The 24,940-nt window shown below is 39.1% G+C and overlaps 1 protein-coding gene across 2 annotated transcripts in view; it reads left to right on the forward strand.

Moving 5' to 3' along the window:
• The window catches only part of CDKL2 (cyclin dependent kinase like 2), a 46,763-nt gene extending 27,648 nt beyond the window's left edge, over positions 1 to 19,115 (forward strand). For both annotated transcript variants that reach the window (XM_082727010.1, XM_082727009.1), the window contains exons 7-14: positions 2,245 to 2,333; positions 4,534 to 4,669; positions 5,882 to 6,180; positions 6,774 to 6,867; positions 9,207 to 9,330; positions 9,574 to 9,680; positions 15,384 to 15,472; positions 16,973 to 19,115. In XM_082727010.1, coding sequence (XP_082583136.1) covers positions 2,245 to 2,333; positions 4,534 to 4,669; positions 5,882 to 6,180; positions 6,774 to 6,867; positions 9,207 to 9,330; positions 9,574 to 9,680; positions 15,384 to 15,449 — 915 coding nt within the window. In that variant the 3' untranslated portion in view covers positions 15,450 to 15,472; positions 16,973 to 19,115. The remainder of the gene's footprint in view (positions 1 to 2,244; positions 2,334 to 4,533; positions 4,670 to 5,881; positions 6,181 to 6,773; positions 6,868 to 9,206; positions 9,331 to 9,573; positions 9,681 to 15,383; positions 15,473 to 16,972) is intronic.
• The last annotated feature ends 5,825 nt before the right edge of the window (positions 19,116 to 24,940 follow it).

The following is a 24,940-nucleotide window of genomic DNA, read 5'->3' on the forward strand; positions in this document are numbered from 1 at the left end:
GGGAGAGGAAATCTGAGCAGGAAGCCTGGTATGGGACTTGATCCCAGGACCCTGGGATCATGACCTGAGCTGAAGGCAGACGCTTAACTGACCAAGCCACCCAGGCGCCCCTGATTTTTATCTTTGTACATAAAGAAAGAGTTTAAATAATTTGGCAGGGTGATTTTCAGAGAGAAAGACCTGAAAAACTTGCTTAAGAACCCATTTAGTGTTGCTATCTAGCATGTTGTAAGTGTGAAAACATCCTCACAACAATATGCTTAACACTTAAAATGTAAGCCTACGCAAATGGAAAAGAGAAGAAAAGTAGGATAAGGAAATAAAAAGGAAGGTAAAGCAGTAGCAAAATATTAAAATATAAGGCATAGGATCATGACCGGTACTGCCTTGTTAGAGAGGCTTTTGCCCATATGTGTCGTATTCCCAAGCCCCCTTCCCTGGGAAGCTCAATGAAGTGAACGTAAAAATAAAAGATCATCATCTTTGCCTTGTCTTTGAGAAAGATGTTAGGGAAATTCTCACTGGACCTTTGTAATTGCTAGCTCAAAAAATTCTTGTTTATAAGGACTGTCCTGGAGTATTGATAAAGTAAGTACAGTTTATCTGAAACACCAGGATCCTGTGACATTTTCTCAAGGCTTTTTTGCTTCTTAAATTTTTGAAATAACTCATTAAAAAAAGTTTAGTAAGCTTATAAAGTTATTATGTTTTTAGAACAATTTCTACTTTTCTGCATAATCTTAAAGCAGATTCAAACATTTTTTATTGAGACCAACTTTATGATGTCTATAGATATTTAAAGGGAATTAAAGTAAAACTTTTATTCAATTTATGTCCCTTACTATATAATTATATAACTTTTAATAATTTTGTTATGGAAATTTTCAGATATAGTAAAGGAAGTAGAAAGAATATAGGAATACAATGAACCTTCATGTACTTATCCTCTAGCTGCAGCAATTAACAATCTTTTGACAATCTTTTACCTATCTTCATCTTCCTCAACTTCGTTTTCTGTAGTATTTTGAACCAAATCCCAGATACTATATTATTTCACTTATAAATACCGTAATTATTTGTAGAGCTTTTCTTGTTCGCTTAAAGCTCTTTATGGAGTTCCTTCCGTTTTTCTGGCATTAAGTGGTTCCAATAAATCAGAACAAGACCTGCATTAAAATAAAATAATCTGCATAAAGTGTCCAGCACAATAATATACACAGAACAGGCCCTTTCCTTTCCATTCTGCAAGGCCTTTAGATTTTAAAAATTCGTGATAATTCCCCAATATTATAAAACATCTTGCCAATGCTCAAAGTTTCATTGATTTTCTCAAAATTTCTTTTTATAGTTTGAATTAGGGTGTACATGATGTTTGTAGATCACAACTGGTTGATATATCTTAATGTAGAAGTTCATATTCATGCCTTTCTTTTTTATTTAAATCTTGCCACTTATTTGATAAAGAAAGTAGGTTGTTTGACCCTTAGAATTTTTTTTTTTTAAAGATTTTATTTATTTATACGACAGACAGAGCAGAAATAGACAGAGGCAGGCAGAGACAGAGGGGTAAGCAGGCTCCCCGACGAGCAGAGAGCCCGATGAGGGGCTTGATCCCAGGACCCTGGGATCATGACCTGAGCTGAAGGCAGAGGCTGAGCCACCCAGGTGTCCTGACCGTTAGAATTTTATACAGAGTATAGTTTAATATGGTCCTCAGTTTCCTGTATTTCTTATAAACTCATAATAGAACTAGAGCTTGATCAGAATCAGATTGACGTTTACAAGACTACATCAGAAATTTGTATGTTTCCATCTAGAGACATAAAATGTCTGGTAGTCTTTCTTTTTGTGATTTAGCAACCATTGGTGGTCATTGTCTAAATTTGTTCTTTTCTCTTTATCATTTATTATATGCTTTTAAAATTTGCTGACTATAAATTGTAATTTTTTATTTTTCTTTCTTTTTTTCTTTCAAAGATTTTATTTATTTGAGAGAGAGAGGGAGCAAAAGTGGGGGAGGGGGACAGGAGATGCAGAGGGGTGGGAGAAGCAGACTCCCCACTAAGCAGGGAGCCTGATGCAGGCCTAGATTCCAAGACCCCTGGGATCATGACCTGTGCTGAAGGCATATGCTTAATGACTGAGCTACCCAGATACCCCAGTTTTCTATTTTTCTATATTTAGGAATCTAAATGTAGGCAGTTTATCATTGATATGAGTTGTGTATATTCCTTGTTTTTCCAGAAATGCTTACATATTGACCCAGACAAAAGACCCTTCTGTGCTGAACTCCTCCATCATGATTTCTTTCATAAGGATGGATTTGCCGAGAGGTATAGTACTCAGGTTTTCTGGGGTACCCCAACCTAGAGTTAAAGTAAGGGTATTCTCTTATTTCTTTAGCCACCTGCTTTTATTTTTTTATTTTTTTTAAAGATGTTATTTATTTATTTGATAGAGAGAGATCACAAGTAGATGGAGAGGCAGGCAGAGAGAGAGAGAGAGATGGAAGCAGGCTCCCTGCTGAGCAGAGAGCCTGATGCAGGACTCGATCCCAGGACCCTGAGATCATGACCTGAGCCGAAGGCAGCGGCTTAACCCACTGAGCCACCCAGGTGCCCAACCACCTGCTTTTATAGGATCTCAAATATCTACCACCTTACCACTACTCACCCTTAGCAATTATGCAGTTCCTAGGAATGGTCCCCTGAATTCACTAAGTTAAGGATCTTGGTTTTCATGAAACAGTCACTTCATGCTTTTCTTTCTGGCTCCTGCGGGTGACATCTACCACTCAGGTTACTGATTTGTATGTTGCTACCAGCTGTGTGATGCCGTCATCTTGAGAGCTAATGCACTGCAGACATGCCATCTCCTGTTGCCGCTGACCTCACACCACACCCAGTCCTATGACGCTGTTGCCACTGCTGTGCTGGGACCTTGCTGGGCCAAACTTGGGTGCACCAGACCCGTTGGCATGGTCTCTTGTGCTGTCCCAGCTGCTGGCATCAATGCAGTTGATGAAACCAAAAATAGTGAGATGGGTGGCAATGACAGTGCTTTATATTTTTGCAAATCTATTTAATCTTGAGCTTAATGAAAGATACCCTGGTTCTCATATTTGCATTCGCATTCACCTAGTTGTGATATGTTGTTTTGATTGAGATATATGAAGATACTTTGGCCTCACCAGATGTATAGTTGTGAAATGGAAGAGTATTTTAATAGCCCTTTTATTTATTTTTTTAAGATTTTATTTATTTATTTGACAGACAGTTCACAAGTAGGCAGAGAGGCAGGCAGAGAGAGAGGGAGAAGCAGGCTCCCTGCTGAGCAGAGATCCCGATGTGGGGCCCTATCTCAGGACTCTGGGATCATGACCTGAGCTGAAGGCAGAGGCTTTAATTTAACCCACTGAGCTACTCAGGCACCCCTTTAATAACCCTTTTAGATAATTGTTAGTATTCTTTATTGATTCCATACCCCAAACTCTGATACTATATCAAAACTTGACAGTGGTAGTTTCTTAAAGACTGGTTGTATTATGGAGTCTGGAACATATCAGTGAACTTTTCTTACCCTATTACATTAAAATCCATTTGTCTATCTTGCACTTTGAGTAGATCTTTGTTACCTATGCATGCTTTTGTAACATCATTATGAGTCACTTGGAAAATACTGTTTTGTTAAATAATGTAGCTCTTTAAATGATAATGTATTTTATTATATGGTATCAAAAAGCCACATTCTCATCATCAGAAAAGTCTTTTTAAGTATTGGGACTCTGTTAAGGGCACAGTAGTGGACACAAATTTAACAGAATTCTAATTTTCTTAAAAATTAGAATTTTATCATTAACACAAATATCTGTTGTTTTCTTTTGTTCATTTAAAAAAAAATGTCTGCAGGATACACCAAGTCTGAATAACGGTAGTAGTTTTCTGTCAGTCTTTCTTCAACTAAAAATGTTCCCTGAAAGGAGTGGCTAGTTGAGTTTGTATTTCCAATAATCACACCGTTCCTGTTCTTTTCTTTTAATTTTTAAAGATTTTATTTATTTATTTGAGAAAGCACACAGGCAGGGGAGAGAGGGAGAACGGACTCCCCGCTGAGCAGGGAACCCAGTGCGGGGCCCCATCCCGGGCCCCTGGGGTCATGAGCTGCGCTGAAGGCAGATGCTTTAACTGACTGAGCCACCTAGGCACCCCATAGTCTAGTTTAATACTCAATTTTTAAAAAAGATTTTATTTATTTATTTGAAAGAGAGGGTGAGAGAGTGAGAGCGAGCGAAGGAGCCGGGGGTGCGGCAGGGGGAGAGGAAGAAAACCTCCCGCTGAGCAGGGGGCTAGACATGGGGCTCGACCCTGGACTCCAGGATCATGACTTTAGCAGAAAGTAGATGCTAAGCCGACCGAGCCACCCAGGTGCTCCTTAATACTCAATTTTTAAAATAAATATCTTGAAAGTGAATTTTTTTCTAGATTTGTCTGTCTTATACAATTTTATTGAATTGACAAATGTATTTTTACGTAGATTTTCTCAAGAGCTACAGATAAAAGTACAGAAAGATGCCAGAAATATTTCTTTATCTAAAAAATCTCAGAACAGAAAGAAGGAAAAGGAAAAAGATGATTCCTTAGGTGAAGAGAGAAAAACACTTGTGGTACAGGTAAATCACCATGTGTTAATGTGCATTAAGGTTTTTTTTTTTTTTTTTTTAAGTTTATTTATTTTTGTATGTGAGAGAGAGAGCGCGCACAAGATGGGGGTGTTCGGGAGGAGCAGAGGGCGAAGCAGGCTCCCCACAGAGCAGGCAGCCCTATGAGGGACTTGATATTAAGACCCTGGGATCATGACCTGAGCCAAAGGCAGATGCTTAACCGACTGAGCCACCCAGGTGCTCCAGTGTTAAGTTTTAGATTTAATTTATCTTTAAATTTTTGGAGTTAAAAAATGAAGATAAAAAATGTTTTCTGGTGCTGAACACGTTAACTTTTAGATTAGTTATAAAAAAATGTTATCTTCTCTTTGGACATTACCTTTTAAAAAATTCTCTTAACATATCATGTATTGAGTGCCTACTGTATATCAGACTGTGCAATAGGTCTTGTCAGGAAACCACATTTACCGTAGAGCATTTAGACACATGTACTCACGTATAGTCACAAGGACACGAACGCATGCACATACCATTTTTTCCCTTAAGTGATAGGAGTGAAAAATATCATATAAAAATTTTTGCATAGAGCATTTTAAAATTGAGATTTGGATATTTATTTAAAGTTTATTTTTGCAAGTAGGTTATCCAGAATCTGTTCTTGGTGAGGTAATTCACGTCTACTGCCAACCCACTGCCATTTTCTCAAGTGAACTGAAGGGAATTCTCAATTTTGTATTTCAAGTTTTGTACTTTAGATTCCTAAGAACAAAAAGGAGCATACTTAATTCCTCTTTCACATTGTTTTCTACTAAAATATATATATAAATTTAATATATGTATGTGTCCTGTTAATCATATATATATGTATATATTTATCTCAGAGCTAGTGTGAACTGCATTTCTTCTTTTTTTTTGAGATTTTTTTTTTTTTAAGCAATTTCTGCACCTAACATGGGGCTCGAACTTACAACCCTAAGATCAAGAGTTGCATGCTCTACTGACTGAGCTAGCCAGGTAGCCCATGAGTTGCATTTTTATTCAAAATAAATGTCTGACCAAGAATCCTGGATTTAATTTTAATTCCATAGATAGAATGAAGAAAACAGGGGTACAGTAAGGTGACATTTATGGAATTCTGCTTTCGTTGACAAATTCTTTATAAGAGGTGCTTTTTCAATCTCTTCAGATCATTAATGTTATTACCATTTTTTTAATGGTCAGGATACCAATGCTGATCCCAAAATTAAAGATTCTAAAGTATTTAAAATAAAAGGGTCAAAAATGGATGGAGAAAAAGTTGAAAAAGTCAGTCGAACTTCCAATGTCAGCTGTCTCCCCGACAATGGGACGAGCCACGTCAGAACCGTGCCTTCAACCAGCCTCCGGGATTGCAGCAACGGCGGCGGCGATCACACTAGAAATCCGGCCGTGGCGATCCCGCCCATTGTGCACAATCCTTCTGCAGTGGCTCCCGGTATTAATTCTGGAATGGTGACTATCCCGGGAGTTCAGAGTTACAGGTATGAATTAGGAAACTAAGAACAAAGTGTCATTTAAAGTGTGTTTACGAATTGCAAGTGTGTGTCCATGCAGCCACATTGGGTTACGTCCAGGCTTCTGGGGCCTCTTCCTTCCTGTCAGGTTCTGTTTCAAAAGCCGTTTTGGCCTACGTGATGAAACTTACTAACATTTGATAAAAAACAAACAAACAAAATTCACCTGAGTAATAGGAAAGAAGGATTGTATTATTTAAGGTGAAGATGGTCTACAACTATTTAGTCTAAAAATGTGAAAGGAGATTATCATAATAAAGGAAGTAATTGGTTTTAAGGGTCTGCCTACATGGAATGGCTGTGGGCATTTGGTGGTCCAAAGATGCCCACTTTGGAAATTTTGCTGGAAGGAAAGTAGTTCATTTGGTTGGAGTTGGGAGGTAGGTGGGGGTCGTGAAGGTAGTGGCAAAGGACTGAATGTTTCACCAGATCTATGTTCATTGTGTATTTAAGAACAGGCATTAAATGCTGATTAAACTGCAGGTCGCTTGGTTTTGTGGTTTTGTGCTTGAAAAATAATTACCGCTGGTTCTAACTTAAATTTTTTGTTGTTGTTACAGAGTGGATGAAAAAACCAAGAAGTATTGTATCCCATTTGTTAAACCCAATAAACACTCTCCATCAGGCGTTTATAATATTAATGTGACCACATCCGTAAGTGAACTATTCCCAGTGGTAGAAGAGCAAGTACTAGTCATTTCCAGACTTCCACTCGTGTTAAATATAGTAGTGAAAAACTGAGACTTTTATTTGGAGAAATATCGTAAAGTGGAACCTTAGTTATATGTATATCATCCCAACCTGTCATAAGAAACAATGTGAAACTGTTAAAGTTTAAGTCAGTTTTGCGAGTCTAGAAGTTTAAATATAAGATATTGTTTAAATGACATCTGCTTTAATTTTTTTGGTAATAGTAAATTTTCTTAATACTTGGTGATCAGTTCTTTTGTAGAGTAGGTGACAAGATAAATCGTGGTACCTCACTCATGCCAGATTTTTGGTGAAAGTATTCTGTTGATTTGTTCATAAATATTTATTGATTATGTATCCTGTATGAGACGCTGGAAATGAGGAAATCAAATCCCTCTCTTCGAGGAGTTCATGGTCTAGTATAGGATCAATGAATTCAACCAGTGTTGATTATAATAGTGGAAGCATGCATAAGGTTCACAGGTCTTCTGAAGATTCATAGGAGGGTTATTATGCTCAACATAACTGCTAGCATGCCTCTTTTAAAAATTAACTTAAAGCATCATTATTTTTCCACTCAAAACCCTCCATTGTCATCTCTAAGTAAAGACCGAAGTCCTTGACGGGGCCTTCAAGTCCCTGCTCGACCTACTTCCCCATCTCTCTATTCTATGTGGGCTATTCTCATTCTATTTTTTTTTAACACCCCCCCTTTAAAAAAAAAATTAAAAAAGATTTTATTTATTTATTTGACATATAGAGATCACAAATAGCCAGAGAGGCAGGCAGGGAGAGAGGAGGAAGCAGGTTCCCTACTGAGCAGAGAGCCTGATTCGGGGCTCGATCCCACGATTCTGAGACCATGACCTGAGCCGAGGCAGAGGCTGAACCCACTGAGCCACCCAGGTGCCCCGGGCTATTCTCATTCCTGATCAAACTCTTCCAACCCACTGATTTCCTTGTATTTCTTGAACATGACCAGACCTGCTCCTACATTTGGGAGCTTGTTATTTCCTCTGCTTTAGAACATTCCCCAGATAACCCAAAGAATTTGCCTTTACTCCTCCTTGGCTTACATGAATCCTCATTGTGAGAGCTTCCCTAATATCCTAATTCATTTTGTTGCCCGTTGCTCTCTGTCTCTCTCCTTGCTTAAATTTTTTTCCATTGCATACACCTAAAGCCTCTATATGCATTTATCTATATCTTTATCTGTCTATCTATCTATCTATATATAGAGAGAGCAATCTCTGTATGCATTTATCTCTATCTTTATCGTCTGTCTCTCCCAACTAGTATGTAAGTTTCCAAGGCAGGAATATGTGCTTTGTTTGTTTCCTTACAGCTCCACCCCACTACCCTTATCTACTCTAGTACATAGAAGATGCTTAAGGGATGTGAGTGAATTTTTCTGCCAGGTAATGGGAGATGCGGATTTCCCAAAGGAGTGTTTTTCTCCCAGATTTCCCTCTTCTGCCCTTCTCATTATCTTCAGGCTGAAAAATATAACCTTCTTTTCATATCTCTCATGATTTGGCATTACATATGCTTTTCTTTTCATTATTCTTGGCCCATGATTTCTATAACCATAGTACTCTTTTTCACACCCTTCTGATTTCTTTATAGATATTTTTGTGTTTTACATTCTTGGTCTGCTTTGGAAGATTACTTTGATCAGCAGGACTTTTCAGAGTAGCTGGCTCAGTCCCATGTTGCTGGACTTGATAGCGCCTTCTTTCGGGCGTTGTGTAATCAGAGCTGGCTGTTACTTTTAGATCTTATTTCTGTTTATCCTTATTTTTAAGAGGCAGTTAAGAGAGGAGGTAGAGATTAGTGGGGAGAAGACACACTTGAGTCTTTTCATGATGAAAATTAATTGAGGCAGAATTAAGCCTAAACTTTCTTCAACATCTAGGTTTAGATCCCATATCCTGCTCCCCTGCCTCTTGCTCTAATTCTGAGATTGAATAGCGTATTATTATAAACATCTCATAGATTTTATTTGTCACTCTTTGAATATGTATATCTAGTAGTCTGAACTCATTTTTTTGTACTTACAGTTTTTTTGAACTAAATATTTATTTTATAACTGATTTGAACCCAAGACCTTAGTACTTACTTTAATAAAAGAACGAGTAGAAACATCCAAATAAAAAAACTGAAAAGCTCATTGCAGGACTTCTGAAATTTTGTGTTATTCTTAAATTCTCCTGAAGTTTAGGATATCAATATATTAGTTACAAAAGGGGCAAGCCAGGCTTACCTGGAAGCTAATTCACTTGTGTTAATCATTCTGATATTAGGTCGCCAGTGAAAAGAACCTACTTCAGGCAAATAAGAAAAGAAGGGACTACTCCAAGACAGATGTCCGTTTGCCTGAACTAAACTACAGTCATCTCCCTGAACTAAGAGCCTTGGAAGGCATAGGTTTGTTTATAATGCTTTTACTTTTGCAGCCTTTTTTGTATACATTATTAAAAATATATGTTAAATAAACTAACAAAATATTAAAAATAAAAAATGTAGTAACTTTACATAGTTATGTAAATATGTACAGATTTATGTAAGTAAATATGTACACTGAATACATACTGAGGGACAGATACAAAATGTGGAAAAACTAACAAAAATGTCTAATTTTTCACTGTGTTTATGGTTATTTTTATTTAGCTCGAAATTCCAGGTTAATAAGGAAAGAGAACAAGAATCTCTCAGAATCTCGAATTCCTTCTCTGGCCACTATTGACTTGCATACGCCCAGTGTCGCATTACATCAGGTACAGGAATTCTCTCTAGGTTGGATAGAACTTGGGTCTCATACTTCCTTATTAAAGTGGCTTAGGAAAAGTTCGCTTTTAAGGATTAGGCGTGTCTATTGGTGGGATCTGTATGATTTTGTTTGTTAAATTTTTTCTTACTGTTCATTGCTCTAGTACCTTTATCACACATATGTTTATATAGACATTTTCCAGCACAGTCATCAACTTTTTATAGATTAAAAATGCGCTCACTGTGTATGCAGCCTAGCTATGACTTTTATAAAACTTTTGTGGTAATTTATATTATCTCACTGCATTCACCCAAATGTTATAACCCATATTTCACTCCTTGAATTGTTTTTATTTTTTTGTTTATTTTTATTTATTTTTTATTTTTAAATTTTGTTTATTTATTTGACAGAGATCACAAGTAGGCAGAGAGGCAGGCAGAGAGAGAGTAGGAAGCAGGTTCCCCATGGAGCAGAGAGTCTGATGCGGGACTCGATCCCAGGACCCTGGGAATCATGACCTGAACTGAAGGCAGAGGCTTAACCCACTGAGCCACCCAGGCGCCCCTGTTTTTATTTTTTTTTAATGTATCATCTATTTGACATTTTCCCCCAAGACAACCCGCTCCATGTATGTTAAAGACTGGTTCTTCCATATGTAATCATTTTTCTATTACTTCTCTTAATTCTTCAGAACAGTTACATTTCTGCTGCTTCAGTAACAGTCATATCACTCATTTTCACACTAAGAACACTGGCAAACTTTTAAATTTCCTGAGCCAATCCTAACTAGTTATAAACTTGGGATATGTATCATTTCACTTAAGGATTTCTCACTTCTCCTTGGTGCTGGACAGCTTTTGTTTTGGGATGTATTTCTTTGTCCTCATTATTGAAGCATTTCTGTTTCCTGGATTGCACCCGTATGTTGCCTCTGAATCTGTGTGGGCGCTTTTTTCTACCAGTACTCCTTCAGTGATTTTGTAGAGCTCTACAAGAGGGAATAATATTGTTGAGGGTAACAAATTACAGTGGTAGTTACCCATAGATACCGAGAAACGGGTTTATTGACTGCTATCACTTTGCCTTAACTCCTGCTAACAATTTCTGGAGCAAGATAATAAAAACTAAACAAATTCCTGTTGTGTGAAGATTAATTACCATCACACATTTTACTTTTAGGAACTAGAGAGTCTCAATAAATTCCTTGTATACTTCTAATCTTAAATTGAATGTAGATTTTATTTATTTATTTTTTAAAGATTGTATTTATTTATTTGACAGACAGAGATCACAAGTAGGCAGAGAGGCAGGCAGAGAGAGAGAAAGGGAAGCAGGCTCCCCGCTGAGCAGAGAGCCCAATGCGGGGCTCGATCCCAGGACCCTGGGACCATGACCTGAGCCGAAGGCAGAGGCTTTAATCCACTGAGCCACCCAGGTGCCCCTGAATGTAGATTTTAAAGGTGCAGAATTTTTCACTTGCTCTCTGTGAGTAGTAGTATTGTTCAAAACCACTTTTCAGGAGTCGCATAACTAAATCTAGTTTCATGAAATGGAAGAAAGGCTTTGGCGGCCTTCATTTTTCAAATTTTTATTCGTTCCTTTGAACCAATCCTCTTATATTTATAAATTGGTTCTGCGTTTTTACTCTTAGTTTACTTGTTCATTTCCCAGTTGTATTTAAATACACTAAACGAGAAAGTAGGTGTAGTGAAAAACACAAATTAATACCAAAATAAGATGAATCTGTGTGTGGAAAATCTGAATGGGAAGAGAAACAACAGGAGTCTGAAAGCAAGTGACTTTCTGGCAGAAGCTGGGACTCTACTCGCCTCTTCATGATGTGGATCAATACGTTGAACTGTATTCTGTTTCTGCGCCTAACACAAACATTCTCACATGTATAAAAGCCTATCTTTATAGACTTGTGGAACGTCTGCAAGATAGATTTTTGTAAGTAAAGTATGGCATAATCCATGGAATCTGTCTCCGCTCGCCCCCTTCCTACACCCTTACACCCATTATATACTTTTCTATGTATGTAGCAACACAGTTCTTTCTCCAAGCAGTGTTTAAGCTTCATCCCACCAATTTTAATATGCTGTATTTTCATTATACTCAGTCTAAACATTTTCTTAGTTCCCTTGTAATTTCTTGTTTAACCCAGGAATTAATTAGAAAGGTGTTGTTTTATAGTTAGATATTTAGGGTTTCCCTAGTATTTTATTATTATTGATTTATCATTTAATTCCATGTGGTCAGGGAAGATACTGTGTATGATTCTGATTGTTTTAGATTCATTGAGGTATGTTTTATGACTTGGCATAGGATCTGTCTTGGTGAATGAACCTGTTTCCTTGAAAACAACATATACTTCAGTTGTTGGACATAGCCTACTCTAAATGTGAAATTCGATTAAGGTGGTTGTAGTGTTCTTCAGATCTTCTGTGTTCTTCATGATTTTTTTGTTTGTTTGGTCCTATCGGTTCCTGAAAGAGTGCTGTCAAAATCTTTTTTTTTTTTTAACATCACATATTATTTAAATAACATTTAAATTAGTAGAAAATAGTCCCCAAATTAACATTAAATAGAAAAATCCAGTAAAATCTTTTACTGACTGTGGAATTATTTATTTTTCTCTTATATCTGTTTATTTTTGTTTCATGTATTTTCCATCTCTATTATTAGGTACATACACACTTATAATTGTTTTTGTCTTCCGTCTTCCTGATACACTCTTCCTTTTATCATGATAAAACATCTCTCTTTACCTCTTACAGTGCTCTGTGCCACAAAGTCCATTTTATATGAGAGTAAGACAGCCATTCCAGCTTACTTATACTTACTTGTTTCCGTGGTATATCTTTTTACTTTTGTAGAATCTGTTTTTAAAATTTACCGAGTTTCCTGTAGGTAGGGTCTTTCTTTTGTATCCGTTCTATCAGTTCAGTTCTTTTAATTGAAATGTGTATTTATGTTCTATGCATTCTAATAAACTCCTGCCAACTTAATAATTATTATCTCACAGTTTCCATAGATCAGAAGCCCGGGCAGAGCTGCTTCTCTCCTTGTGTCTCACAGGTCGAAATCAGGATTTCAGTAGGGGGTTGTTGTCAGCTTCTAGGGGCTATCCACATTCCTTGGCTTGTGGCCTACTTCTCCATCTGCAAAGCTAACAATAATGGTCAAGTTGTTCTTACTCTTTGAGCCTCTCTTGCCTCCCCTTCTGTCTCATCTCTGACTTACTCTTCTGCTTTTTTTTTTTTTTTAATTTATTTTTATTTATTTGTCAGAGAGAGAGAGCGCGCACAGACAGACAGAGTGGCAGGCAGAGGCAGAGGGAGAAGCAGGCTCCCCGCCGAGCATGGAGCCTGATGTGGGACTTGATCCCGGGACACCGGGATCATAACCCGAGCTGAAGGCAGCCGCTTAACCAACTGAGCCACCCACGCGTCCCTACTCTTCTGCTTTTAAGAGTGCACATGATGGTTTACCAGGTCTACATTAAGCCTGCCAGGATAATCTTTCTATCTGAGGGTCAGCTGATTAGTAACATTAATTACATGCGCAAAGCTGCTTCATAGCAGACGCTAAATTACTTTGATTGACTAAGCAGGGACAGGAAACTTAGGGTGTTAGCTTCAGAATTCTGCCTGCTAATGAATAGTTAGGCCATTAACATTTAATGTGATGGTTGATATATCTAGATCTAGCTCTATATATTATATAGGTATAAAGATCTAATCTATATAATATATATCTCATATAGATATAAGATCTAGCTCTTTATATTATTTGGGTTTTTTTGTTTATTTCTTTGTTTTCCCTTTCCAGTCTTGTTTTGTATTTGAATATTTTTAATATTGGCTTTTTGGGGATATTTCTTGGTATGATTTTTTTAGTGATTGCTCTAGGTTTTGCAATGTACATAACTAATCTCTCACAGTGTACTTAAATATTGTACCACTTATAAAATGCAGAAAACTTGCAGACATATTTCCTTTTACTTCAACCTAGACTTTATATTAGAATTTTATATCTTTTATTGAAAACTGTACTAGGTCATACATTTTGCTCTAAATAGTCATAAATATTTTAAGCAATTTAGGAAAAAAAGTAGTCTTCTCTATTTACCTAACCACTTGCATTTCTGTGGTTCTTACCTTCTTTCTTAAAGATTACAGTTTTGTTTTCTGGTACCATTTTTCTTCAGCTTGAAAAACTTTCTTTAGCATTTCGTCCAGAGCAGGTCTGATGAGTGACAAATCCTCATATATAACTTCCCTAAGTTTATAAAGTCCCAACATCTGGGCCATCTCAGGATTGGTATCTATTGATTTTCTTTTCCCTTGAGAATTGTTTATACTTTCCTGGATTTTTTTTTTTTTTTTTTAAGATTTTATGTATTTATTTGACAGAGAGAGAGCACAAGCAAGGGGAGTGGCAACCAGAGGGAAAGGGAGAAGTAGGCCTGGACCCTGGGATCGTGACCTGAGCCGAGGGCAGATGCTTAACCAACTGAGCCACCCAGGCACCCCAATAGATCTTTTTATGGCCTAAAATCTTGACTGTATCTTGGAAACTGTGAATGTTATGTTTTGTAGCCTCTGGGTCCTGTTTTAATCCTTCATAATCCTCTGGAGAATGTTGAAATTTTTGTTTCAGCAGGCGGTCATTCAGCTTTTGTTCACACTATACATTCTGCCTTATCCCCTGTGAGAAGTGTTTCAAATCTCAGTTCTCTAAGTCTTTGATATCCTAGTTCACATCTGTCTTGTGCTTACGTGGCTTTGGGGTTAGCTAGAGACTTGTACAGGCAATTCAGATTTCAGTTCGATTCTCTCAAGCCTCTGCTGTGTTGGTGGGGCACTGCCATGCTGCAGGAACTGAGCTGAGACTCTGGGGGTGCACACGGAATGAGACGGCCCCTCCTCTACCCCTCTCCCTCCAGCCCATCCCTCTCCCCACATAACTGCTGGCATTCAGGGACCCTTTTTCTTGTTTTTTTTTCTGGGATAACAAGGGAGTGTCTTTCTCTCTTTCTTTCTTTCTTTCTTTCTTTTTTTCAAGATTTTATTTATTTATTTGACAGACAGAGATCACAAGTAGGCAGAGAGGCAGGCAGAGAGAGAGGAGGAAGCAGGCTCCCTGCTGAGCAGAGAGCCCGATGCGGAGCTCGATCCCAGGACCCTGGGATCATGACCTGAGCCAAAGGCAGAGGCTTAACCCACTGAGCCACCCAGGCTCCCCAACAAGGGAGTTTCTTTCAGACTTTTGGCCTCTTGTACTACTTCATTGCTCTGAGATTAGGGCCTGCCTTTTGGACAGAGGCACAGAAATAAAAAACTAAGTTGGGAAGCTACATCCATGTGAACGACCACATCGCCAACTTCTGACTCCTTTGCTTAATCTTCAGTTGTTTTTTTTTATATTTTTCCAAAAGGGTTTTATTGGTTTGGTAATAAGTAGGAGAGATGGGTTATAGTGGGTTTGTACTACCTCCGCACATCAGAAGTCTCTTTAACTTCCGTATCAACAAAGAGGTCGAAGAATAACATCTCTTTACTTCATGAGCCTCTTCTGTGGCAGCAGCTGGGACTATGAATAGTTAATTCTAAGCATCTGGTATTTGAGGAACAAGAATTGGGATTTTGGGAGGAGTGGGACTTCTACAACTATTTGGATACTGTAATGCTTGATTATTCACTTATAGGTATCCGGATCTCCCCCGTCAGATGACCTGGAGGCTGATTTGCCTCGAATGGAACACCAGCACTGAGAGCCGTTTTGGTTCTGAACTGGGTATGTCAGGTGTTTCATACTTAAAGCAAAGTATTCTCACATGAGGAATATTTTGTAGCTTTCTGAAGTTCAGATACTGCTGCTAAAGTAATCTCCAGTGATTGATACCATGAGAACTCCTGATGGAGAAAGAGTTGTGTCACTTAAAAATACAGAAGTGACATTTGTTTCTGGGGTGAAATCCCTTTTCATAGAGCTTACATTTCTTGCTCTTAAACTAATCTCCTGCATTTTATTGGCTCCAGTAATGCGAATTTACGATGGCGAGTGCTGTGGAAGGATATATACTTATCTCCCTTATCAGTCATTTGTCCCTTTGGGCTTTTAAAGCAAATAAGACAAAATGATTCCCTGGTAATCTTCTTCCCTATAAAGAAGGATTAGCACTATACCAGATGATTGCTTCCCATTTATATATTTATTTACTTATTTTTATTTTTTGCTTCTACTGGTCTTTACATAGTCCTGCTACTATACCACAGGAAAAACAGCCTTGCAAGCTCCAGGCAGAGAAAACAGGGCTCCGGAACACCTTCCCACCTCATTGTGGACCTATTCACAGGATAAATACACGTCACACATTTTTTTTTTTTTTTTAAAGAAAGCAGGATAGATTAATAATAAGTGATTAGGCATCAACAATGACTTGGAAAATCAAATGTCAATTTTAAATGGTAACAGAATTTCCCTCCTTTAAGTATAACTGTTTAGTACTAAAAAAATGAAAAACAAAAATCAGATATATTTTTTTTTTAAGATTTTACTTATTTATTTGACAGACAGAGATCACAAGTAGGCAGAGAGGCAGGCAGAGAGAGAGAGAGAGGAGGAAGCAGGCTCCCTGCTGAGCAGAGAGCCCAAGGTGGGCCGATCCCAGGACTCCAGGATCACAACCTGGGCCGAAGGCTAGAGGCATTAACCCACTGAGCCACCCAGGTGCCCCAAAATCAGACCTTTTGAGTGCGAATTTACTATGCGACAAGTCGTCCAATGTTTAGTATCTTATTAGCTATAAAATGTGATGATAATAAAATCCCACCTTCTTATAAATATGTCGTTTCATTAATCTATTAATCCCCACAAAGCATTTTGAATGTCTGTGCCGTCATATGTGAATTTACTATGAAGTGAACAAGTCTTAATTCCTCACTGGCATGGGTCCCTTCCAAGGCTCTGGGAGAAGTCTTGGCGATGAACTCATTACACATACTGTATGAACTGTAGCCTCTGTGAAACTCGGGTCTGTTTTGTCAAAACCAGTCATCATTTACAGACAAGGAGATGATATGCTATACATGACAGTTTCGATTGATAATTATCCTAAAGAATGTCTTTAAAATCTTGTTTTTGATATATATGGTTTAGTCTAAAGTTTTCTTAGAGTCTGTAATACTTAAAATATTATAAATATCTTCAATGTGAGAAAGCAAGTGAGATAGAAATGGATTTCTAGAAAGATCTTATGTAAACCATTGGGCATATGTTCCCCTGTGATTTTAGATGCTGCTCTAGCCCTTGAGATGACATCCCCTTGCAACAGAAGTGCTGATATCCTACAGAGAGAGATTCGTGGTTTTGTCCTTTACTTCTGAACTGCCTGAATTTTCTGAGAAAGGCCTTGCAGAAGAAAAAAGATAAAGACTTCCAAGTGTTTCCAAGCAAGATTGAATAAGTGCTCCTCCCCGACTGCTATCTTGTCACCTTTCAAGGTCTCTGTTGCTATTTCAGGATATATCCAATGGAAGAATAGTGATATGGTTCTTGTTACATGAATGTGTATTTACTGTTAGTAACTTGTGCATTTAAAATTACCCAAGAGTAAAAAAAAAGTTTAAAAAGAGAGAAAGAATCATTATAATGGTCATGTTATATGAACTTTCTGTGTTATCTATATAAATGTATACATTTATTTAGGAATGGGTTTGGTGGAGGTAAGTGATTAAAAACTAGGATCAGTTGAAGAAATGAAAAAATTAGGATCAGTAAGAGAAAATGTTTCCTTTACCCTAATTTAACTGTAAATACACATTTAAAAAGCTTGCTTGTTTCTAGGCTTTAGGGAGATAAGTAATTGCTCTCTGTGGATAGGCGTCCGTCTTTGGTTTCTGTGATTATTGTTGATGTTTGATCATTGTGTTATGGGAATCTGGCCTCTCTGCTGGTCTTCTAAGAACCACACTACTGCAAACGTCTCAAGGACATTTTTTTGTCTAATGATTTAGTATGGCCTGACCTTAGATAATCCTCTGTATTTTAAGACTGTGGTGCCAGTGTTCCTGCGTACAGGAACCGGACTGAGGTAAGAACGGTGAAGGAGAATTTTGTAGGTGTACCTTCAAGTTGAGGACTGTGCCTTTGAGAAAGGAAGCATATATGTGCAAAATTAGGAAGTGGGACACTGGCTTACTGACTGACTAGGACTGGTTACTTTATCTTGGCCAATTACTGTTGATCTACCCCCCCCACCCCCCCTCCCCCCACCCCCCCGACCCCCGCCCCATAGAGGCTTTGGGAAGGAACATCTGTTGTTATGGACTTCTCTCCTGTCCACTGGTGGTTTGAAGGTGATAGCAGACAGAACCCAGAGATGTTCCTATCTTCTCGTTTCCTCACTTAGGCCTTCCCCAAAGTTCTTCACCAATTGGCAAAACTATCTACCTACAGTCCTCACATCTTAACTCGTGCCCCAGTCCACAGCTTCCGGGTGGGAAGCTGAAGCCAGTTTGACTCTAGGTTTTTGGTTTCCATTTTGCTAGTCACACTCTGCATTTATTGTTTTAGAGAATCGTTGTTAGGGGGACCAGAACTTGTGTGTTTTTCTTGGCCTTAACCAGTTAACAACATGTTTTTTTCCAAAAAACACTGACTAGAACTTAGCCCAAGAATTTAACTAGCACTTTTCTTTATTACTCTGTGGAGCTTAATATTGAAATTCTGAATTTAGATACTTGGTCCTCAAAAAAGCAGGACATTCAGGAAGAGACAAAATGAGGGGTTCCAATTGGAAATTTATAGGTGGTTCAATTAAAATTCTGTCTTGATTTTGAAGCTCTATTTTTAAACTCTGACCAGGTGTTTGACTAAATTGGTATGACTAACATGCTAGACAAAATTAATGTGTAGGCATTAATAGCCTTCACATTGAGATATTGTTTCATTTTTACTTTAAAAAGTATTGCCAACAGACTGTACAGTGTGGGAAGCAGATAGTACTTAAAAGCCAAGTGGCTTTCCAACTTATTTTGATGTAATTTTTATTTAAAGACAGTGTGTACATATCACCTCAATGTGTGAGGATCTAGGATCAATTATCTGTATTTGCTTTTGGTATCTTTCGCCTATTAAAACACTGTGTAAACTTTAGAATTAGGGGACTAAATATAATTTACTCTAAGTACAAGTTGAGACTTGAGGATCATATCTGGTTAGAACCTGGGCAGAACTACTTGAAAAAAGATTTTTGCAAACTGGGGCTATAGATACTGAATCAAAAATAATTCTTTCAGTTTAAGATTACTCTGTTTTCCTTACAAGGATATGACTAAACATAATCGGAAATATGTGTATGTCTTGGCGGGAGAAATGGGCTTGCTGTTGAATGTATGTTTTACAATTAATAAATATTATATCTTACTGAGCTCCATAGATGATTTCATTTGCATTTATTTAAGAGAATACAAATAATGTATACAACATTGTATGGAATTTAACAAATAAATTTGAAATAATCTGTTAATTCTTTTTTGGAAACTTGGATACAGGGGCGGCAAGTTGTCTTTTTTTAAATTGGGTTTTTATTTTAATTCCGGCATAGTTAACATAGAGCTATGTTAGTTTCAGGTGTACACTATAGTGATTCAGCAATTCTGTACATTACTCAGAGCTCATCAAGGTAAGTGTACTCTTAATCCCCGTCACCTGTTTCACCCATCCCGCCACCTACCCCCCACTCTGGTAACCCTCTATTTCTTCCCTATTTAAGGGTCTGTTTTTTGGTTTGTCTTTTTTCCCCTTTTGTTTGTTTTGTTTCTTAAATTCCCCGTCAGGGAAATCATATGGTATTTGTCTTTCTCTGACTGGTTTATTTCACTTAGCTAATGCTGCTCTCTAGAGCCATCTATGTTGTTGCAAACGGCAAGATTTCATTTTTTTTTTAATGGCTGAAAAATATTGCATTCCACTTCTTTATCCATCTGTCTGTAGATGGAACTCGTGCTGCTTCCATAATTTGGTTATTGTAACTGATGCTGCAGTAAATATAGGGGTGCATGTATCTTTTTGATTTAGTCTTTTTGTATTCTTTGTATTGTATTCAATACAATTAGTAGTTTTGTGTTCCACTACCCTGTGGTAGACTTACTAGATCATATGGTGGTTCTGTTTTTTTTTTTTTTTTAAAGATTTTATTTATTTATTTGACAGAGATCACAAGTAGGCAGAGAGGCAGGCAGAGAGAGAGAGGAAGGGAATCAGGCTCCCTGCTGAGCAGAGAGCCTGATGTGGGGCCTAATCCTAGGACCCTGAGATCATGATTTGAGCTGAAGGCAGAGCCTTAACCCACTGAGCCACCCAGGCGCCCCTGCTTCATTTTATTTTATTTTTTAAGATTTTATTTATTTATTTGAGTGTAAGAGGGGCTCAATCCCAGGACCCTGAGATCATGATCTGAGCTGAAGGCAGAGGCTTTAACCCACTGAGCCACCCAGGTGCCCCTGCTTCATTTTATTTTAATTATTTTTTAAGATTTTATTCATTTATTTGAGTGTAAGAGGGAAGAGATCTCAACCACGGGGGAAGGTAGAGGGAGAAGCAGACACCCTGCTGGGCACGGAGCCCAACATGGAACTCCATCCCAGGACCCCAGGACCGCAACCTGAGCCAAAGGCACACACTCAACCGACTGAGCCAAATAGGCGTCCTTTATTTTTATTTTTAAAATATTTGTTTGTTTATTTATTTATTTTAGAGGGAGCGAGAGAGGGCGCACATATAGGGGAAGGGGCAGAGGGAGAGACTATCCTAGCAGACTCCTGTTAAGCATGGAGCCCAACACAAGTCTCGATCTTATGACGCATGAGATCAGAACCTGAGCTGAAACCAAGAGTCAGACGTTTAACCGACCGAGCCCCCCAGGAGCTCCAGGTATGTTTCATTGTAGATTTTGACTGATTCTGCCCAACTGCACTCCAAAAATGCTGCACCATTTTATATTTCTACCCACTGTGTATGAGGAAGTTTATTTCTCCACAGCCAGACCATGTTAGATATTACTAATAATTTCCATTTTGACCAATCTGGTGGGCAAAAATTATCTTGCTTTATATTTTCTTGTTTACTACTGAGGTTACATGTATTTTTACATATATTTTCTTTTTTGTGTATCAGTCATTGGGTTTCCTCCTCCTGTGAATAAAAGATAATAAAGGTCTTTTAAAAAAGGTAAAGTAGATTGTAGCTTGAGTTTTGGAGATTTTCCTTTGTAAATGTTTTTCCTTCCTACTGAAAACAAAGGCAAACATCAGATTTAGATAATACAATTTGGCCTAAGCTATATTTTAAAGATTTTATTTATTTATTTGAGAGAGAGCGGGGGGTAGGAGCAGAGGGAGAGAGATGAGCGACTCTACGCTGATCAAAGAGCCTGACACAGAGCTTGATCCCCAGGACCCCAAGATCACGACCTGAGCTGAAGTCAAAAGTCAGATGCTCAACAGACTGGGCAACCCAGGTGTCCCTCAAGCTGTATTTTAGACCAAAATTATTTTGTATTGGGAAATGCAGCCCAGCCAACAGAATGTATTTACTTGTTTATTTTAAAAATGTTATTTTAATTCCATGCAACTGACATAGAGTGTTCTGCTCATTTCAGGTGTATACTATAGTGATTCAGCATTTCTCTATATTATTCAGTGCGCATCAAGGTAAGTGCACTCTTAATCCCCTTTATTTCACCCATTCTGCCCCCCACTTCTAATAACCCTCAATTAGTTATTTAAGGGTCTGTTTTTTGGCTTGTCTCACCACCAACCCCCACCTTTTGTTCGTTTTTTTTTTTTTTTTTTTTTTTTAATTCCATGTATGAGTGAAATCATATGGTATTTGTCTTTCTCTGACTGGCTTATTTTGCTTGGCTAATGCTACTCTCTAGATCTATCCATGTTATTGCAAATTGCAAGATTTCACTCTTTTTATGGCTGAATAATATTCCAGTATGTATATATACACCATATCTTGTTTATCTATTCATTTGTTGATGGACACTTAGGTTGTCCATAATTTGGCTGTTGTAAATAATGCTTGCAATAAACATTGGTGTGCATGTATCCCTTTAAATTAGTGTTTTTGTATTCTTTGGGTAAATTTCCAGTAGTAGAATTACTGGATCATATGGTAGTTCTCTTTTTAATTTTTTGAGGAACCTCCATACTGTCTCCACAGTGCCAGCCAACAGAAAGTATTCTTTTTTTAAAAAATTAACATATAATATATTATTAGCTCCAGGGATACAGGTCTGTGAATCGCCAGGTTTACACACTTCACAGTACTCACAATAGTACATATCCTCCCCAATGTCCATAACCCAACCACCCTCTCCCTACCCCCCGCACCCACAACCCACAGTTTGTTTTGTGAGATTAAGAGTCTCTTATGGTTTGTCTCCCTCCCAATCCCATCTTGTTTCATTTATTCTTTTCCTACCCACCAAACCCCCCATATTGCTTCTTGATTTCCTCATATCAGGGAGATCATATGATAGTTGTCTTTCTCTGATTGACTTATTTCACTCAGCATAATACCCTCTAGTTCCATCCATGTCGTTGCAAATGGCAAGGTTTCATTTCTTTTGAGGGCTGCATAGTATTCCATTGTGTACATATACCACATCTTCTTGATCCATTCATCTGTTGATGGACATCTAGGTTCTTTCCATAGTTTGGCTATTGTGGACATTGCTGCTATAAACATTTGGGTGCACGTGCCCCTTCGGATCACTAAATTTGTATCTTTAGGGTAAATACCCAGTAGTGCAGTTGCTGGGTCATAGGGTAGCTCTATTTTCAGCTTTTTGAGGAACCTCCATGCTGTTTTCCAGAGTGGCTGCACCAGCTTGCATTCCCACCAACAGTGTAAGAAGTTTCCCCTCTCTCCACATCCTCACCAGCATCTGTCATTTCCTGACTTGTTGATTTTAGCCATTCTGACAGGTGTGAGGTGGTATCTCATTGTGGTTTTGATTTGTATTTCCCTGATGCCAAGTGATATGGAGCACTTTTTCATGTGTCTGTTGGCCGTCTGGGTGTCGTCTTTGCAGAAATGTCTGTTCATGTCCTTTGCCCATTTCTTGATTGGATTATTTGTACTTTGGGTGTTGAGTTTGCTAAGTTCTTTATAGATTTTGGACAACAGAAAGTATTCTTAAATACACTTGTCTTTAAGGTGGTCAGTTGCCCATTCTTCTGTTGCATCTGAGAAGAAATAGAAATACTTCTCCCTTCTAGGGTAGAGGTTGAAGAAGAAGTCAGTTCTGTCTGGGCGGATAGGGATTATTTAAGGAGAATTATGGAAGTTCTGAGCTTGGGGGTTGCTACACTTGGCTGTAAATCCACTCCACCACGGTGACTCCCACTCCTCCGGCTCCGGGGCTGCCCCGTGCTGCCGGCGCCCTCCAGGAGGCGGCAGCGCAGCCCCGCTCACGGCGCCCAACCCACAGGGCAAGGGCCTAAGGGCCGTGATGAACTTCACCCGAGGGGTGTCTTCCGTTCCCTTTGCTCATGCGATAAAGGGCATTTTTCCACTTTAAGGGCTCAATGTTGATGAGTTCTTAATCTGTCTGAACCGAGGGGGCGGCGAAGGGGAACCCGATCCGCGGTGCCTCCCACGGTACGGCCGGCGCAGTGGCGCCCTCTCGTGGACATGGGTCGTTACCGGCGCCCGCAGTCCGTCCCAGCATGACGTCAGCGCTCCCTTGACGTCATCAGGGGGCTGGTGACTCCCGGTGGGAAGGCCGAAGCGGTCGCTGGAGGAGGGCGAGGCCGGTGGGAGCGTGGGGCGGGTGGGGAAGCACGCGGACTTCACGGACAGCCCTGAGCGGAAACGCAGCTGGCGAATTCGGGAAGGAAATCTGCCTCCGAGCGCTGACACGTGAGCAGAAGGGCCAGGCAGAGCGGCAGGAGGTTGCGACCCGGCACTTCCAAGGGCGCTGGTCCAGAGCGGGTTCGGAGCACCCTGGGGTCCGGGGGAAGCACGATTTTCCCGTGCGGTTTCTGTACGAGCCCCAAGACGCGGGCTGATGCCCACGGTGAGTGGGAATTGGCAGGGGCGCCCTGACACCGCCGATCCCTGGGCGTGCGGCCGGGGGTCTGCAGGGTGCGGCCCAGCCACGCGCCAGCCGTGACGTCAGCGGGCCGGGGTGAGGACGTCATCGGTCAGCCCTCCCGGACTCTGCGTTTGGGGGAGTGTAGAGCATGCTGCTGAGGGGGAATAAGCGATCCGTTTTGTGTCTAAAATTTAAGCCCTTAATGTCCTTCTCCACATGTTGATTTGAGAAAAGTTCACCAAACAAAACTGAAAAGGAGTTATGGAAAACGAGAAATACTTGGCCAACACGGGAGCAGAACTTGAACACACATTTTGAACACAACTTTATTACAGTTACTGGATGGACTCTACCTCTCTTCTGACAGAAGGTGGGCATCTGAGTCTCCAGGTGAAGGAAATGTTGAAAGTTCTAAAGAAATTATTTACTATGTACAGAACATGTAATAAACCTTCTGTTTAGAACATGAACCAAGATGTGTTATTAATTTTGCCAGAAAATCACTTTCTCCTCCCTGGCGAACAGATATTTAAAGAATAGCAGTTTGAAGAGACACCTCAGGTAATTAGCCCTCCCAGCAAATGTATATGTCTTGCCTGAGCATGGAGGAAAACTTTAGGAGGAGGACTGGACTCAGATCTTTCTTTTTTTTTTAAAGTGACAGGTGTTGCTATTAAAAACCTGAAAAAAAATTTACAAAATGAGTGAGCAGTTAAATTGGTAGATTCTCTATCTCTGGTTGTCATTCCAACTTGTTCTCTAACAAACTCCTAAAAGAGAGAAATGTGGGGGCGCCTGGGTGGCTCAGTGGGTTAAAGCCTCTGCCTTCGGCTCAGGTCATGATCCCAGGATCCTGGGATCAAGCCCCGCATGGGGCTCTCTGCTCAGCGGTGAGCCTGCTTCTCCCTCTCTCTCTGCCTGCTTCTCTGCCTACTTGTGATCTCTGTCTGTCAAATTAATAAATAAAATCTTTAAAAAAGAGAGAGAGAAATGTAATCAGCAGTGAAATAGGAATATTCATGTTAAAATTCCTAAAAGAAGGCAAAAAAATATGCATGGGTAGCAGCAGCTTTTTTTTGTTTTGTTTTTTTGAGAGTAATGTATGTGCCTTATTTTCTTCTCAATAGAAGTTCCTTTTTTTCGGGAGATTT

Source organism: Mustela nivalis, assembly GCF_964662115.1.
Source record: "Mustela nivalis genome assembly, chromosome: 4".
Lineage (NCBI taxonomy): Eukaryota > Metazoa > Chordata > Mammalia > Carnivora > Mustelidae > Mustela > Mustela nivalis.